General features: G+C 36.8%; 1 protein-coding gene across 2 annotated transcripts; it reads left to right on the top strand.

The window, feature by feature from the left end:
* The first annotated feature begins 4,143 nt into the window (after positions 1–4,143).
* Positions 4,144–18,838, top strand: LOC120083699 (splicing factor YJU2). 2 transcript variants are annotated; one of them, XM_039039544.1, is made up of 8 exons: positions 4,144–4,408; positions 5,390–5,596; positions 5,703–5,987; positions 6,157–6,222; positions 6,361–6,414; positions 6,526–6,633; positions 16,853–16,937; positions 18,418–18,608. In XM_039039544.1, exons 2-8 carry the CDS (start codon positions 5,399–5,401, stop codon positions 18,606–18,608), a joined length of 987 nt encoding a protein of 328 aa, XP_038895472.1. In that variant the 5' UTR covers positions 4,144–4,408; positions 5,390–5,398. The 2 variants fall into 2 exon arrangements, with proteins under 2 accessions (XP_038895472.1, XP_038895471.1); XM_039039543.1 differs by having other exon boundaries at positions 4,145–4,408; positions 5,353–5,596; positions 18,418–18,838.
* Positions 18,839–19,184: the final 346 nt, after the last annotated feature.

The following is a 19,184-nucleotide window of genomic DNA, read 5'->3' as shown; positions in this document are numbered from 1 at the left end:
ACCAACACTATGCGATAGAGTAAACACTTTACCCCATCGTTTAGCATTAGCTAAACTATTGTTTAGTAAATAGTACACGATCACATAGAAAAATCTACACGATCATTTACCTGAGGCTACACAATACGACCAACTCTTGGCCTTCTTCCTCGCTGAGAACCGCATCTCCATGCTTCGAAACTTCATCACGAACGACTCGACAAACTCAAACACTTTGAATTACAGACTTGATTGCTTGTTAATTATGCCCAAAAACATAGGGGTCCTTACAAATTAACACTTTGTAATCAAAAGAAAGCTTTAAATAGAGGCAATTAACCCGTAAACATTCATCAACGCCATCTACAAACACATTTAACACTTAAACGCAAATGCAGAAAACCTACCACAACTGTAAAAGAAGTTCAAAACAGAAATGAAATTTGGAATATCAGAACAACCTGGCTTTGATACCAATTGAAGAAAATCAGACATGAAGATTTCCATGAGCAGCAGAATGATTATTCCAAATTCTATTCGAAATTGAACAATAATAATTACAGTCACGAAATGGAAACTTACAGGTCATGCACAATACGAAATTACAACATGCTTAAAAATGAGATCAAGGGAAAGACTATACATACCTTTAAAGACTCATGCTTCAAACTCCCTCGATCACGAATGCTCATTTAGTCTTCAGGAAAGTAACACACGAACACTCGAACACAACAACTACAACATAGCATGATTAACAACAAACACCACACGAGCAACGCGAACACACAGCGAATGACCTCCAAAACCTCGAACAATCGAGTTGAGTGAGAACACCACCACAATGACTACTTTGGTATTCTCGGTGTGAGAATCTAGAAGCGTGGGCTCTGTGTGGACTTGGTTAGAGGAAGAGAACGAAGGAATAACAATCGTGTAGACGATTGAGCAAGTGGGAGATGAGAGGTGTCTATCGTATAGACAATTGCTCAATCGTTTAGAAGAAGACAACCTATCGTATAAGTAATGCCCTATGATTACGACTAGTTGAGTGAACTATCATATAGTACACTCCACGATCGTTTAGTCTCTCTACTAGGGGCATAATGATAAATTGGCCTAGTTGTACTTACGAGTGATCTGTGAAGGGTTATCGCATTGTTTGATTGGTTGATATGGACATGAAATATATCTATAGTAAGAAGAGTGCAACTATCGGTCTTTAGTGAAGTGCCTGACAATTAACGGATGGTGGATCCTGTTACTAAAGAGTTTAGTCAATTATTCACGTACCGTTGGAGCTTCAAGCTACAGGTCCATAAGGTCCTCTTGGTAGCTCAATGGATTCAAGTTAAGAATAAGTTCTTGGTGTTGATTTGAAATGTTCAAATTGACAAGAGGAAATTCGATTATATATGATATAATCGGTGTGATGCATGAGATAAATCAAGTGGAGGATTAATGTAAATATGATTTATATTAAGTACCATAAAATAGAAAAAGAACTATGGTTTATATGTTTCACGAGATGAAATATTAAAACTATAGGTTATAAATATAATATGGTAAGTTGGTTGTCATATATATTTATAATAATATTAATTATTGGATAATTATATCTTTTTCTCTAATATCCAATTGAGTGGAAAGTTATTGGTGGTTTTATGGTAACTGTGAGATAAAAGGAAAAATGTTTTTCTAAATTTAGAAGAGTTGCTACTTTCGGAAAAAAAACTCACGGAATGCTATCAAGTGAAATGGTTTCACTAAACGATAGCTAGTAGACGATCATGGAGTGTCACTATACGATAGTTCACTCAACTGGTCATATCTAAACGATCACAAGGCATTGTCTATACGATAGGTTTCCCTTCTTCTACACGATTGAACATTTCGTCTAAACGAAAGACACTACTTATCTCCTACTTGCTCAATCGTCTACACGATTGTTGTTCCTCCAGTCTCTTCCTCTAACCAAGTCCATATGAGCTTATAACTCCTGGATTCTCATACCGAGAATACCAAGGTAACCATTGTGGTGGTGTTCTCACTCACCTCAATTGAGTTTGAGGTTTTGGAGGCCGTTCGTTGTGTGTTCGTGTGGTGGTTGCTGTTGATCGTTCGTGTATTGCTATCTTGGAGTGAATAAGCATTCGTGATCGAGGGAGTTTGAAGAATGAGTCTTCAAAGGTATGATACTTTAGCCCTTGATTATATTAAAACATGCTGTAATTTTGTATTGTGCATGACCTGTTAGTTTTCATTTCTTGTACTGTTATTGTGTATGTTCAATATCGAATGGAATTTGGAATGATCGTTCCGCTGCTCATGGAAATCCTCATGTCCGATTTCCTTCAATTTCTACTTTTAATGTTTTCGACTTGACTCATTTTGATGCAAATAATGAACTTGATTTGAGGACGAATCCTTCAAAAGAGGGAGAAGATGATATGAACCAGGACACCCTTGTGTTACCTCCGAGACCAAACACACGAAGCTACAGTTAGCGTTAAATTCTCACATTCAAGAGGAGGTGAACTCAATAGAGGCAATTTAAGTAATAATATCTGATTAGAAGCTTTATAACTGGTTTTAGTTGATGCTATAAGATGAGACCGATTGAACTTTGTTGATTTAATTTAATTTGATTTTTTTTGGGTATTTCTATTGTTGGACCCATATATATTTTGTTTGGGTTTTTAGTTCTTTTTAGTTAGGGATAAAATGGACTTTTTAAGTCCCTTTAGTTAAGTAGGATGGGTTTAAAGGATGGGAAAAAAAGACCGTACGATGTTTCTTTTGGATTTTTTTAAGTTTCTAGAGTTTTTTTTTAATGAAAATTCTCTGGTAAATGATAGAGTTTCATCGTCACTTTTATAATTCTTGAATTAGGATTTCATGCCAAGACCATTCAGGTAAATATGATCATCTTGCTTGTGAAGTATTCAAACTTGGAGCAAGGAACTAGTTCTCCTTATCTCTTAGTCTTCAATCAAAAGGTAGTTCAAATCTAATTCTACCATTTGGATTGTTGTCAAATTGATTGGAGGTTTTAGAATTCGATATTAGGGTTTGAACAATTGGGTTCGTAATTTTTCAAATCCTAGGGTTTTCATATCAATCTCCCTATCCCCAATTATACTAAAAAAAACTAATGTTATTATGAAATTCATCTAATTCAAAGATCTTGGTATTTATTGTTTTATATAATATTGAGGTTTTTATTATATAATCGAAGTTAAAACGTACATATATTACCGTTAATAAATAAAAAAAATTATTAAAATATAAGAATGAGAAAAGTGTAAAAGTTGGGAGTTCGTAAGATTAAAGGACTCAACCTAAAATTATTAACAATAATAGAACATGCAAACAACTCATTTGTTTCTTCGTATCTCACATATTTTCTAAATTTTTTCAATCACACCTCAAGTCTTGGAACAATTTTATTTTTCTATTTATAGTTTTGAAATGTTATAAAAATAATGTCAAATAAAGTCACTGTTGTTAAAAAAGAAAAAAAAGCTATAAAAATGTGACAACAACGACAAAAGGTAAATGTATTTCAAATTATTAATACGAAATTTAACTACATATATGAAAAATTTGAATAAACTTTTATAAATAAATCATATTTTCAACTCCTTCTAACACGCACGAATGAAAATTAGATTTTAGAAAAAAGTCAAAATTCATCTTCTCAAATTAATTACTAGATAATCCAATTGTAATTCAAGGTAAATGGATTTTATTGATTTTTCATAAAATTAAAAATACAATTTTTGGAGGAGTTAGAATTGAAAAAAGAAGGGTCGCTTGGATTCACTTGAGAAAAAATGTTTCAAGAGCAATTTTGAGATGTTATTAAATACTTTAAATTTTTATAAAATAACTTATTTTAAAAATTAAATAATTACCAGAAAAGTTAAACAAAATACAACAGTTTGGATTTATTTAGAAAAAATAATTAAAAAAAAACTATTTTTATTTAAATTATTTGGATAAAAATGGTTTGAAATATAGTTTTAAGAGTGTTTCAAAATACATTTTTGTCAAATACTTTATTTTTTTTTATAAAAATAACTCATTTTCAAAATTAAAATATTTAAAAAATTAGATCAAAATAGAAATGAAATGGGAAGTCAAACTAAGTTAAAAAAAAGAAAAGAAATCAAAATAAAAAGAAACAAACTAAAACCAAATCGTCTTCTCCATCTCTCGCATTCTCTTTTCACGCGATCCCTTCCTCACGCCACAGTCCGCCGCCGGCCACAGCCAGCCGTTGACCGCAGCACTCCGCCTCGCCTCCGTCCAGTAAGGCCCTCCCCCCCCTCTCTAGGTTATCCTCTGTGCAGCGCCTGCCAGTTGCCATTGGCGTGCATCGCCGCTACCCTCCGTTCGCCGTTGTTCGTTACCGGGTTTGTTGTTGAAGGTAAGTTTTGGTGTTTTCTGGGTTTTCTTGAAGATCTTGAATATTCATTGAATTTTGGTCTGTATTTGTTGATGAGCATAATGTTTTGGTTGTTAGATATGTGAATTGGAAATCTTTTGGATTGGTTATAGTTGCTGTAAATTGGGTTTCTAAACCTTGTTTCGGTTTACTCTTAGGTTTTAATTTTTGGTTTGGAAGTTGGAAGTGGTATTGGATCAAGCGACTGTTTGGGTTAAGTTGTTTGAAGACTTTTAGAATGAATTGATATTTGGAATTAGGTCCTAACGTTGATATACTTGATAATATTATTTGAACTAAGTGACACTATGAATTCCTCAGTATCAGGCAAAGAAGATTTATTTGATAATGTTGTGGCCGCCTTGCTAACTAAAATATTTAAGTGAGAGATATGTTGATATGACATGTTTTCATGTACTCTATTATGAAATTATGAATGTTTGTCATGATGAGTTGTATGCTTAAACTGACGAGTGACGGGTTCAGTTTCATGTTTTGACGGTGCACCATTAGGCTACTAAACATGCGTGAATCGACGACAAGTTCACTGTCTTGTTTTTGACGGTGTGCCATCAGGCCACTAGACATGTGAGTTAGGGCGAGATATATGCAATTTAGGTTCACTTTTATGTTCTTGACAAAGTGATCTGTTGGCAGGTGCTATGGGACTAGTGTCATTGCTTTCACTTGGTATCATTTTTCAAATTTGTTATTCTTTGATAGGGGAAATTTGTTGTCATAAAATATAAATCATGATGCTTTAGTTATATCACGATTTCTTTATTCATTTTGCTCTTGCTTCTTGTTGAATTAATTAGGTTGTTCATTTGTAAAATTCGTTATTTGACCATTTTCTTTTCTTAAGTGCATTACTTCAAAATTTCAAATATGGCATATAAATCTCCATGGTTTTTGGGATGTGCTAGGTACTGAGTGATACACCCTTCGCCTTTTCCTTTGTAGTGAGATAAAATGGGAGAGAGGAAGGTGCTTAACAAATACTACCCACCGGATTTTGATCCATCAAAGCTACCAAGGGTCCGTAGGCCCAAAAACCAGCAAATGAAAGTTCGTATGATGCTTCCTATGAGCATCCGGTGCAATACTTGTGGTAATTACATATACAAGGGCACAAAGTTTAATTCTCGCAAGGAGGACGTCATTGGTGAGGCAAGAGAATCCCTTTTATATATCTTTTTTAATTTTTTTTTAACCTAAAATATGTTTGTTCCTTTTGCAATTAATTTCTCATGTATTTTCTTTCCTTTTATTTCAGACATATTTGGGAATTCAAATTTTTAGGTTCTACTTCAAGTGTACCCGATGTTCGGCTGAGCTCACCATTAAAACAGACCCCCAAAACTCAGACTATGTCGTAGAATCAGGAGCCACACGTAATTTTGAACCATGGCGTGAGGAGGATGAAGCTTTTGAGAAGGAGAAACACAAAAGGAATGCTGAAGAGATGGGGGACCCAATGAAATCTTTGGAGAATAGAACCTTGGATTCCAAACGTGAGATGGACATCCTTGCTGCTTTGGATGAGATGAAGTCTATGAAGGTTTTCTTTTTGTTACCCTTTGTTTTGTCATTAAGATTGTTGGTTTGTGATTAATTTCTTGGAGTTGTGGCTTTAAACAAGATCCTAATTTGTTTCCTCCATTTTAACATCTTCTATTATTAAGTATAGTTTATTGTTTATAACAACTTGGTGGGTGTTTGTTCTGCAGTCCAGACACGCAAATGTGAGTATTGATTCAATGCTTATGGCTTTGCAACGAACAACCGCTGAAAAGGTATGAAAAGCGCGTCATCTTAACTATCTTAACATATTGTTTTGTGGGCTTGTTTTTTTTTTTTTGTATGCTTTTGTATTCTTTCATTTTTTCTCAATGAAAGTTGTAATAACATATTGGACAATGTATACTTCGCAGGAAAAGAAGTTAGAAGAAGAGGATGAGGCATTGATAAAATCAATAGTCTTCAATGTGAGTTCATTGTTTCTATGTGTTTTTCCTCTTCTATTTACAGCTATTTCTTTTTGTTTCGTTTTGCAAGGACTTAAGAATTTTCATATATATTTGTTAATTCTTGTGCAGAACTCAAACAATTTTGTTAGAAGAATTTCAGATGAGGAATTTGATGATAGTAGTCATTTTGTACAACATTTGACCAACAATGTCAAAACATCTGACTTTAAAGCAAAGGTAATAAAGTAGTAAATGAAGCTCTTTTCTATTCCTTACAATTATGAAGATTTGGATGATTAGTGAACATTAGAGGTCGAGTGATACATTTGTAAACTGGATAGGATTTTTGAGAATCTCAACTATTTAGCTTATTCTTAATTTCTTGACATGTTAGATATTTCTGCAGTTTTTAATTACTATGTAGAAGTTGGTCGTGTTGTTTTTGAGAGTCTTAGATGTTTGATTAATCAAGGGTGAATCTGGTGTATTTGTTTAAAAAAATGGGTAAAGCTGGTGATTATGATGAATGTTCAGGATTGTCAAAAGAGGATGAGATTAAACTGAAAGTCTTGAGACCTTTTGACATCAACTATGTCCTATTATTTGACATTAGTTGGTTTGTGGCAGGTTGGGATTTGTGCTATTCTATGGGGTTTGTGAAGTGAGAGAAATAGGAGAATCTAGAGAGAGAGAGAGAGAGTTCTTCTTGTGATGTTTGTTCTCCCTTAGATTCTTTGTTTCTTTTTGGAACTTGGTTCCAACCTGTTTTGTAATTATTCGTTGGACTCATTTTACTTGACCAGAACTTATTTTTTCCCCCTCTTTCTTTGGGATGAAATACCTAACTTCTATTGGGGCAAAAAAGTGAAAGAATAAATGAGTTTACAAGGTAAAAAACTCACAAAAAAGAGGGCCAACTACAAGTACAAGGGGATCCAATCAAGTAATAAGACCTTGTAGATGCCTTTGGGTATGGGGGAGTGAAGCTCCAACTCTTGTTATTAAAAAAAAGGACCTCGACAAAACAAATAATGTAACAAAAGACCAAATGACATTGTTGGAGCTCTCCTTCCCCCTGAATATTCTCTTGTTTATCTCGCTCCACTAACCCCACAAAATCACACACAATCCACCCTGCCACAAAAACAACTCTTTCTCACGGAAGACCGAATGGAATAATAAATCAATTGACTCCCTATACCCTTGAGAGCTAACGACGTAATAGTAGAAAGCCTCAAAGAAACCACCACCAAACTGCCCGAGCACTCCAAAAGGATATGATCAAGGTCCTCAATCGCCTTTCTTCAGAGAATACAACATCGAGACTCAACCAAAGAGGACCTGCTGGCTGAGATTCGATCCATTGTGTTAACTCATCCATGCAAAACCTGCTGCACAACGTATTTCACCTTTTTAAAAATTGTACCTTCCACATCGAGGAGAATTCTCTTCAGGATCGGAGAAAGGATCAATTCAAATAGGTTTTTGTCCTTTGAAGAAATTTCTAGCTTGAAGATTATGTAACAATATTCCTTACTGTTCTTGATATTCAATAAGCAAGATAACTTCCTACAATCTCGATTAGAGTTTATCGAGAACCAAAGAGCATAAAATAAGGAAATAAGCAAGAACAAGATAATACTCAACAACGTGAGAGTTCCTACAGAAAATTCAAGATTGCTGGTTTTTCTCCCTTAAGAACCTGAGAGTCTTCTACTACCCTAAAGCAAAACATATAATGACAATCCTTTCCCTCCATAGCAACGTGCGTCCGATTGAACAACAATCTTGGGCGAAATTCCCTTCTTGCCCCTCTTGGAATAAACCTTATGTATTGGAGGCCTAGCATTACCCCTGGAGAAGAAATGCCTTATCCTCAAGGAAGAATTGAGGAAACTGATTGTTAATTATGGCATACAATTCCTAGGTGGCATCATGCTTTAGTTGTCCTTTGTACAAGATGAGAACTTCCCACTCTTGCTCTTTTTCATACCAATGAGTAGCCTTCAATTGTTAAAAAGGAGAGGTCTTGTTGCACTTGAGTACCTGTGCCCAATGCCTTATTCAGTTGAGAAACATGGAAAATGGGTAGATCCGTACAGATGAAGGCATGTCTATCAAATAAGCCATCGTTCCCTATTTTGCCAACACTTCCAAGGGCCCAAAAAATTTCTTTCGTGTCAAGCGTTGTTGTCGATAGGGCCTTATTTTCAGATAAACCATATCTCCCACTTAAAACACTTCTTCCCTTGACGAGTGTCGATATACTTCATTTTTGGGCCTTTAGCCAACTTATCCTTCAAGGCTAAAATAGCGAGGTCCCAATCCTTCAAATGTTGATCCATAGATTCATCACTGTCTTTGTGTCTTCGTATGATATTAGTGGAGAGGGAGGACACACAATCATAAATGGAGTGGAATTAATGGAAGCTCGATAATTGGTATTATACCAATATTGCGCCCATGACACCCAATTACTCCACATTTTAGGCTTCTCTCCAACGTCATAAGGAATTTGTTCTTTGCTTTAGATTGTCCATCTGTTTGTGGATGAAAAGCCATGTTCCTTTTAAGCTGTTCACTGTAGTCTAAATGATGTAGGAAGTCTCATTGTAAAGTCCAACCATTGTCTTATATTTAGAGTCCTGTTTAGTCAATTGTATATAGTGTAATACTTGTTGTAAGTTGTAACTGGTTACTCAAATATCCATAACCAATTGTTAGTAGTTTTGGTCTTATGTCAACCAGTTGTCTAGGTTACTTCAATTGGTTACCTAGAGACCATGTATAAATAGGTTCTATCTCAAATTTTCATTATTAGTAAGAATCATCTTGAAGTCTTCTTGGAGCTACTTCATTACTAAAGGGCTTTGTCCAGAAGTGACTAATGAAAATTTTGTTGCAATTGGAAACAATGAACTTTGGTATCCCATGGAGCCGCACAATTTTACGCATAAACAATGGGGCAATCGTTTTTGTTGTGAAGGATGGTCGAGGGCTAAGAAATGTGCATACTTGCTCAATCTATCAACCACCACGAAGACTGAGTCATATCTGTACGATTTGAGGAGCCTTTCGATAAAGTCCATGGAGATATCTTCCCAGATCTAGTTGGGAATGGGTAATGGTTGCAACAAGCCAGCGGGAGATCGACACGTTGGGGTTTAGAATAATTGGGAGTAGGTATGACCCTCACACTTTTGGTTGGAACTTGCGACGGGGGGTGGGGGGCCTTGTAAATTAAGTTATATCTTTGGGTCTTCTCTCGTGTTCTTGTTTCATGAATTATTCTATGGGGGATGACTTTAATGTGTTTTTTTTTTTTTTTTTTTTTTTTTTTTTTTTTTTTTTTTTTTTTTTTTTTTTTGGGAGGATTGGTGGGTGGGAGGTGAACCTTTTTTTTACTTATTCTCTTGTCTTTACTTTATCTCATACTAGAAGTTGCATCCTATAGCTTTGGAGTTGTCTTCTCCTAACATTCCTTGATTTCATTGGGTTTTCATGGCCCTCTTTCTAATAGAGAGGTGGTTGAGGTGGCGAATCTTGTTATCCTTTGAGATCGTCTTATTGTTCCTAGTGAGGAGGGATGTCAGGAGGTGGTCCCCGACCCTGCTGGGGGGTTTTCTTGTCATTCCTATTTTAATCTTTTATCCTTTTCCCCTGCACTTAAGGCTTTAGTCTTCTCTTCTTTGTGGAATATACAAGTTCCAAAAACGCTTGAGGTTTTTGCTTGGCTAGTTTTAGTTGGAAGAGCCAATGCCTTGGATCGTGTTGAAAACTTGAATGACATCCCTCCTTCGTCTTGCATATGCTACGATGCATTCTTTGGCAGAGGCATCAGGAGAATCATTTGTTGTGGGAGTGCTAATTCACGGATTTCTTGTGGGATCAATGGCAGTGTTGTTTTGGAATAATTAGAGCTCAGAACAGGGATGATTGTTCTTTGTTGTAAGTAGTTTTGAGCTCTCCTTTCCAAGAACAGGGTTCTGTTTTATGGCAAGCTAGTTTCTTTGCTATTTTGTGGGGTATTTGGTTGGAATGTAGTATCAATGGTTGAAAATAGAAGGGTTGTTATGTATTAGCCCTAAGGGCTTTTTAGTCTTTTTACTTTGCCCTATTTTCCCTTGTTTTTCTGTATTAGGGTTTCTATAGCCTTTATATATCTTTAGATAGCCTTTAAATAGAAGGGTAGTTCGACCCGATCGGATCAACAGTTGGCTGTGTCGCCGCCCACTGAAGGTTTCTCGACTCAACCGGGAGTGTGGCTAGTTGAATTGGCCCTGTCTGGACACTTCTCGACTCGATTGGGAAAGTGATCGGCTGGGCTTCACTCGACTGTTGCGCCGGCTGGAGGAGATGTCGAAGCATCGTTTGAAAATACCGTTCCACGACAGCCTGTACAGTGGTGGCTGTGTCGGCGACATTGATGCCATTGTTGCCGGTTGGTGGTGATTGTGATTCTCTTGGTTGATTTTCATCGATGACAGCTAGGGTTTAATCGCCATGCTCTGATACCATGATGAAAATAAAAGAAGAAAATAACACACAACGTTTTACGTGGAAAACCCTAGAACAGGGAGAAAAAACCACGATACATAACACTTTTTTATTATTTTCTGATAATACATACAGTAGAGGGCACAAATATAAATAGACTGGTAGGAAACCCTAATACATCGTAGGACGAAGGTAAATTACTAAAATTTCCCTAGGGTTAAATGGTGAAGCCCTCTATTTTCAACAATTTCAATGAGAGGTGATTGGTCAATAAAAGGAATTGCTCGGGTGTTAAGTAGTGCTCCCACTACTTTAATGCTCGGACAAGAGCATATAACTCTTGTTCATAAGTGCTCCAAGCTTGCCTTGAAGGACTAAGCTTTTCACTAAAATATTCAACCAGATGCCCTTGTTGAGATAGGACAGCCCCAATTCCCACACCACAGGCGTCCACTGCTACTTCAAAAGGGTTTAAGAAGTCTGGAAGCTTTAAGACAGGACTGGTACTAAGTCTTTCTTTGATATTTTCAAAGCTGTCTTGCAGTTTTTGTCCCCCAAAGAAGTTCCCTTTCTTCAAGCAATCTGTGATAGGGGCTGTGATTGAGCTGAAGTTCTTAATTAACTTTTATAGAAGGATGCTAGGCCAAGGCTGGCTTTGGATATCCTTGACTGATGTAGGAACCGTCCAACATCTAATTGCTTCAATTTTCTTCTCATCCATCCATATTTGTTCTCTGCCAATGAGGAAGCCAAGAAATGAAATTTCTTGAACAAGGAAAATGCATTTCTTGAGGTTGATATACAATTCATTCAAGATCATGTAGGTGCTGAAAATGTTTTTCATTCTTGCTATAGACCAAAAAGTCATCAAAATAAACTACCTTAAATTTATTAAGGAAAGGATGTAGTTCTTAGTTCATGTGCCTCATAAATGTGCTAGGGGCATTTGAAAGTCTGAATGACATGACAAGCCATTCAAAGAGTCCTTCATTAGTCTTGAAAGCCGTTTTTCGCTTATCGCCTGACCTTATTTGTATTTGATGGTAGCCACTCTTCAAATCAATCTTTGAGAAGATCAATGTCCCTCCAAGTTGATCAAGTAAGTCACTGATTTTTGGGATTGGGAAGCGGTATTTTACAGTTATTCGGTTGATTGCTCGGCTATCTACACACATCCTCCAACTTCCACCCTTCTTTGGAGTAAGAAGGGCGGGCACTGCACATGGACTCAAGCTTGGTTGGATGTGGCCTTTCTTGAGTAGGTTCTTCTGTGTCGGTGTAGAATTTCGTACTCCTTTGAGCTCATTCGATAATGTGGTAAGTGAGGAAGTTAAGCTCCTGGAATTAGGTTAGTGTTGTATTGAATCCCATGTAGAGGAGGTAAGTTTATGGGATCTTCTTTAATTTTCTGAAATTTTTCAAACAAAGACTTGTACTTGTGGAGGAATTTTGTGAACTGTTACTTCCACTTTACTGCCAGAAACTACCAACCCCTAGATGTCAGCTTCCCTTTCTTTAGCAAATTTCTTCCCACTAATTATGATGAAGAGATGGTTTCTCTCACTCTTCTTGGAGTTGATTCCATCTTCATTCTTCTTGTTTAAAGGCAACAATACTACTTTCTTGTCCATCCATTGAAACTCGTAAGTATTTTCCCTCCCTTTGTGTGTAGTCCGAGTGTCATATTGCCACGGACATCCCAACAAGACATGGCATACATACATTTCTAGCACATCGAACACTTGATCTTTGTAGCTATTTCCAAATGAATGAGGGACTGAACAAATCTCACTAACCTGTGCTTCACCTCCCTTCTTAATCCACCCAATTTTGTATGGACTAGGATGAGGTTCCACTTTGAGATTTAGTGCTGTCATGAACTTCTTTGACACAAAGTTTTCACTGCTGACACTGTCAATAATGACATCACATACCTTGGTATGGATTGTACAACGGGTTTTGAAAAGGAAATGCCTTTGTGGGGTGAGATTCTCTCTTTGGTGCAATCAAAATTCGTTGAAGAACACAAGATAGTCTATCCCCTCATCGGGTTCAAGAAATTCTGCCTTCTCCTCTAATCCCTTATCGTCTCCACAAAAATCGTCTTCTTCTACCATTGCAACTGTTTCTCGTTGAGGGCAAGCATTGGAAAGGTGCCCACTTTGGCCACATCAAAAGCATTTGCCAAGTGAGGGACGATTGTATGGATTGTGGGCTTTCTTCTTGAGTTCAAGATCTTCTTTCTTTTCATTCTTATCATCGGGTTTATCCTGCTCCTTCTCCTTCGAGGATGATGGCTGATTGTGGGATGTATTCGGCAGGCCACTTGTCTTGCTTAAGGCAGTCTCCCATGGCCCTTTTCTTGTAATTCTCTTGGAGTGTGACTCATTTAATTCTTCATCTTCTCCCTTGACCGAATTGGTCCTTTGCCCCTTCTTTGTCGATTTCCTTCTAGTTGATCCCACCATGCCGAGGCACCACCTTTTTAATTTCAACACTACTAAGTGGACTGTCTTATGATCGGGGGTGTTCATGTAATTGAAGAAATTCTCGGTATTCTTGATCCAATCCAAGAACAACTCAATGTTATGCTTCCCATCATAGCTCGGTAAGTCAATTTTCATCTTGAATTCTTGAGGTTCCCTTCTACCTCCATAATAGCCATTCGCTCTTCTCCTAAACTCATCAAACTCAACGTTTTGCTTCTCCCCACTAGAAGAACTTTAATCTTGGAATTCTTGGTTGCATTCTTGATAGTTTGGCTGTGGTTCTTAATAATGTGGCCAAGGTTCTTGATGATCCGGAGGGTATTCTCCGCCGAAAAGATTATCTTGCTTCCTTTCTTGATGATTTTCTTGGCAAGCACGTAGCCTCCATGAATGCCCAAGACCCCTTCTTCCTCTCCTTCCCCATTCTTGAACGAATGGTTGGGAAATTTCTTGGTTTTGCGGTGCTGCCGACATCATCTTGATCTTCCTTGATAAAGCTTCCAACGTTTCTTGCACCGTGCTCATCTTGTTCTGTAAATCTCTACCACAGAGGCCTCTACGGACAGCAAGTGTCTCAAGGAGGATTTTGGCGAGAGGGTGGGGAACTCCACCACCTTTTGCTCTTGGTGAATGTTTCCACCCACTGGCTGGTTTCTTTTTCTGGCCATTGGTCCGAGGAGTCTTGGACTGCTATGATACTACTTTGGTGTCAAACCAAACTCTAGAAAGTTTATCAAAATGAATCTCTCCTCAAAATGAAAGATGAGGGCCTTATTTATAGAAGAGGTTAGTTACAAAACGATTAACTAACTATAACAACTAACAACTTCCTATGTAATTACAAAAAAGGGCCTTCCTGTGGGGTATTTGGTTGAAATGTAGTATTAATATCTTTAGGGATGTGCAGAAGTGTAGAGAGGAGATTTGGGAGTTGGTGAGGTTTAATGCTTCCCATTTGGATATAGGTCTTCAGACCGTTTTGTAATGGTGATATCTTTTTTTGGTCGAGAAACAATTTGATTGATGAATGAAATATTTAAAGTGGTACAAAAGGAGCCCAGAGTAGGGGGTTACAAATTGGTTTTTCAGTTAGGTACAAGAAAATTCAAGCTGAAAGTATGAAAGGGTTTAGATAATTTTTACACCTGAAAAAAGCATTAAATAAAGATAATTCAAGAATATCTTTGGGCAATCTTTCTTGTCCCTTAAAAATCCTTGAGTTCCTCTCATCCCAAATTTTCCACAAAGTGGCTCGAATTATGCTAGCCCACAGCTGCCAGTTCCTCTCATCCCAAATTTTCCGCAGAGTAGCTCGAATTATGCTAGCCCACAGCTGTCCTTTTGTTTCCTTGAAAGGGTGATCAATGAACAACATTCTGATCCATGATATGGTGTCCAACAGGGCAGCAATATGCCAACCAGAAGCAGGGAAGATAACAGCCCAGATTTTCACAGCAAAGGGACAGTGGAAGAAGATATGATTCTGTGTTTCTTCATGCTTTTCACAAATGCAGCACCATGATGGTGAGATTTGGAGCCAAGGACATCTTTTTGGAGCCCGTCCATAGTATTTAGGCATGAATGGACAATCTCCCATGGAAGAAATTCAACTCTTTTAGGGCAAGGAAATTTCCATATAGAGATAGTCTTCATAGGAGATTCAGTGCCTGGTTCAAGGTGAGAAATAATAGATTTGACAGAAAATAAATCACTGCTATCCAATTTCCAGACCCAAATATCCTGTGTAAGATGGATCGAGGGAATAAGGTGGGTGAGAGCAGCCCATTCAACAATTTCATTATCCTTCAGGTTTCTTCTGAGATTCATGGTCCATTAGAAACCTTCGAGACACCAAACATCAGCAATGTAATTATGATATTGGTCTGATTCTTTTGGATTGGAGCCCTTTGTGTAGTTAGTTTAGGAGCCCTATTTTTGGGTTGCCCTTGTATTCAATGTTCTCTTTTTTTTTTTTCAAGGAAAGTTCGAGGGATTGGTCAAGCAATGGAAAAAGGAGCTTCTTATGTAGTTGGTCTCTCTTTTTTTGTATGCTCGTGTAGTCTTTCATTTTTTTCAATGAAAGTTATGTTCTCATCCCATTTCCTCCGGCACGGAAGTGGAATGAGTGAAATTACGTGAGAGAAAGAATCTCTTGGTGGAGTCCCCCTGAGCCGAGGACTGAATAGCACAACTTAGTGACTAGGAGCGGAGGGAGAGCCCATTGCGCCTTGTTTTTGTTTGACCGTCTTATCCTCTTTCGAGAAGCAAACTCCCTCCGGTTGTCCAGTCCCTGGGTGGCTCTCGGTTTTTGAGCATGTTGGGAGATTAGGTGGCAGTTGAAAGAGTTGCTCGAAAGCTTGACGAACAAACGAAAAAAAGAAAGCCCTAACTATTTATTTGAGTAAAGGGCTTTTCTCTTTAAGAAGTCCTATTCTTTGGGATATAGTACGGGTAATTCAACTAAAATGTCTTTATTGTGCTTTGGAATGATGTTGAAAAATTGTTGACCACCTTCAGAATAAACACTAACACGGCTAATAGGTCGAAATTCTACAACTTTAGTTGCTTTCATTTTCTTCAGATCTTGATTCAAGAGTTGAGGATCCCAAGATGCTGGGAGCATTTTTTTTAATACAAGAGTAACGATGCCTTTTTCAAAAAAGAAAATTGCGGAACACCTTCAAAACATCCTCATTAATGATGTTTCATAACTTTTTTAAGAATTCCCCTATGCATTCATTGGGCCCTGGAGCTTTATTCTCCCTAACTCGTGAATCACAGCTTTACTTTCTATTTTTGTAAAGGTTCTTTCCAAATCTTGATTTTCTTCTACAAATATAGGCCTACGATCCAATCCAGGGTGTAGGGATATAAAGGGAGAAAAGGAAAAAAAGGAACAACACTCTTGACCAGGGAGATTTTGAAACAGACATCCTTCCGTGATCCTTTTCCCAAAGCACTCTCTTATTCCTCTCTCTATCCAAGAACATATGAGGCATTTGTCTCAAACTTTACGACATTGGCTTATAAATTATAAGTTTTCTGTCTGTTATTATGTTGTAGGTCACCTTTTTGTTTTTTATTTTAATAAACAAGATTGATATAAGAACTATTCTAAGCATCAACTTTTGATAATCATATGAATACAATCGATGGTATTCGACTTAAGGGTCAAGTACATTTGTTTAGGTTTTGGATTTATGTTAATTTTATTGTCAATCTTGCAGATCTTTGAATTCGATGACAAGTACTTAGTGTTTTCTTCATTTGATTGTGACTAAATTTGCAGTAGAATAAGAACTAAGAAGTGAAGTATGTTAGAGACTTGTCCCTGCTATTGAAATTTAAAGTATTTGTATTATTTCTATGCATAGAAGATACTTTTTTGTTTTTTCTAATTAAACCTATTTGTAGCATTCAAATTTGAATGTGCCTTTTCTCATTAGCATTCCTATCCATTTGGATTGCAGAAACAGAAGGTTTCTGAAGAATCTCCTCATGATCCTACCAGTACTTCAGAAAAAGCTGTTGTTCTCAATAGCCTCACGGGTGAAGGTAACCCTACTTTTTATTTTTATTCTATCTACTTTTCTAAAGAATGAATGTTGGGCAAATGGTGTTTATGATACGAATATATACTAATCTTTAATTGTTTTGCCCTTTCTCTCAATATTGCAAGAAAAAGTTTTTGGTAGAAGTTAGTGCTGGGTATAAAAAACAAACTTCTCTCTAGTTTTTTCTCTCTACATGGGAAGGTTACAGTTGATAGAAGGCCTTTTCAATTCTAACGAGTGGAAATAGAATAGTTATTTTATTTATTTATTTTTTGGCAATGGAAACAAACTTTTCATTGATAAAATGAAAGAGACTAATGCTCGAATTACAAGGAGACATGATAAGCTCGAAAACTAGGGATCAACAAACGTATCCAGATATCTCAACTAGGTTGACACACCCATAACACCCTTATCAAAATACAACTATTAAATTGGAGTAGAATGTACCATATTGGCATGAGTACAATGAGGAAATGAATAACATTAAAAATTTAGACATCTTGAATGGAATACTCCTTAAAAAAACTTAGATTGAGGGCACCAAGAAGAAGCTAGAAGATGAGTTGAACGAAAACGATCTGACCAATCAATAGATTTGTCGTGGAAGACTTGCTGGTTACACTCAAATGATCTGTGAGCAATCAATATGGAAGACTCGCTGGGAAGATGTAGCTGAAAGGGGTGGGAGATGACAGTGAGTATAGGGTAAGATGGAGCAAGGGTGAGGATGGTTAGGTAGAAGACAGAAAATGACATAAAGGGTATTTTTCCAAGAGGAAAAAACGTCCATGACCTTTTGTGCTTATGTTAACAATCCTAATTTTGACTATATTTGAAAGCTTTTTCAATCTCTTAAATAAAAAAGCATCAATTATGGGGTTTTTTCCTCTTGGTGGCTCGGTAAGGTAAGGGGCAGGCAGTATCACTAGATCCCTTTTGGAACTCCGTTCAACCTTGAGCTTCCAACCAAGTTCATCATGTCCCGTATTCAACTAACTGGTCCAGACTGGTTATAGCTCTTTTTACAAGTAAAACATGTTACTATGGTACACGTTTCTAATAAAGATCTTCCGGGTGCTCTCAATCTCATTGGCTAAGGTTCTCCATCTCTTAAACCCACTTAGACGATGCATGTTTGAATCGTCAAAAGTGAGTTTAATAAGAAAATCCTTAATTTCTCCCGAGATGATGCAAGTTCAATTGCTAACTTTCTTTCTTTCTTTTTCCCTGGTTCAACAATGTACAAACTGAGGATTCGAAACTTCAACCTTCTGGTTGAGGGTTTTATTTATTTATTATTTTAACAAGAGACAACTTTTCATTCATACAAAATTGTAAACTATCTTGCTGCTTGACGATTATGAAAATAAGGACAATAGTGTTTATGTGAGAGATGTAATTGCATGAATGAGTTCATTAACGAGTTGAGTACTCAAATTTTGATGTATTTGCTCTCTTTTTTGTTACTAATTGAACAGGTAAAGATGGCAACGTTGGCACATCTAGTGATGCTAAATTTGTTTCAAAATCTTTGCCAGTCATAGTTTCTATTAAAAAGAAACCAGAATTGACTGCTCGAGTGGAGAATAAACAGAGCTTGGACATTCAAAGCAATGATACGAACACTGGACTCGAGTCATTGTGCCAATACGATAGTGACGAGGATTGATACATTATATTATATCGGTTTGAGTTATTCTATTCTTAGAACTTTAATGTGTATACAATATAACTTGGTAATAATAGTTGGTTTCGTTTTATTATATTAACAAGTAATATTCTCTTGTGCATGGTCAATGTTTCCTTCTCAACGTCTCACATGTGAGACGATCTCACAGTTTGTTGCCGCATTCCTCGCATCTAAGGTATTGGAAGAGCAAGTTTCTTCTCTTCTTCAAACTCCTTGTCCAAATGGTTCATCTTACGCGTGGTTTTGGATGTTATTCAGTAGTGTTTTGTTTTGATTAAAAAAAAGTAATATTTGCTTGTGACAGGTTTTCTCTCTGAAAAACATGTATGATTGATTATCGTCGATCCATGTCGTCCATTGAATAGGTATTTTGTACAAAAGAAACGAATTGTTATCAACTCTTTTTGTAGGGCATTGATAACATTTTGTCCCCTTGGAATATAGCATTAAAATTGACTTGAAGAATTTTCACTTTAACACTATAATTCTGGTATATTATTGTTGTTAATCATAGTAAGTACGAATTTAGGCCATGTTAATCAAATTGTAATGAAA

This window comes from Benincasa hispida, chromosome 8 (assembly GCF_009727055.1).
Source record: "Benincasa hispida cultivar B227 chromosome 8, ASM972705v1, whole genome shotgun sequence".
In the NCBI taxonomy this organism is placed as follows: Eukaryota; Viridiplantae; Streptophyta; class Magnoliopsida; order Cucurbitales; family Cucurbitaceae; genus Benincasa; species Benincasa hispida.
Note: the sequence above shows the minus strand (reverse complement) of the source record. Positions and strands in the feature narration are given on the sequence as shown.

Coding starts and splice junctions, on each gene's coding strand:
- LOC120083699 (XM_039039543.1), top strand. CDS start 5,399: ATGGGAGAGAGGAAGGTGCTTAACAAATACTACCCACCGGATTTTGAT. Junction 5,988..6,156: donor ATGAGATGAAGTCTATGAAG/GTTTTCTTTTTG, acceptor TTTGTTCTGCAG/TCCAGACACGCAAATGTGAG. Junction 16,938..18,417: donor CAATAGCCTCACGGGTGAAG/GTAACCCTACTT, acceptor CTAATTGAACAG/GTAAAGATGGCAACGTTGGC.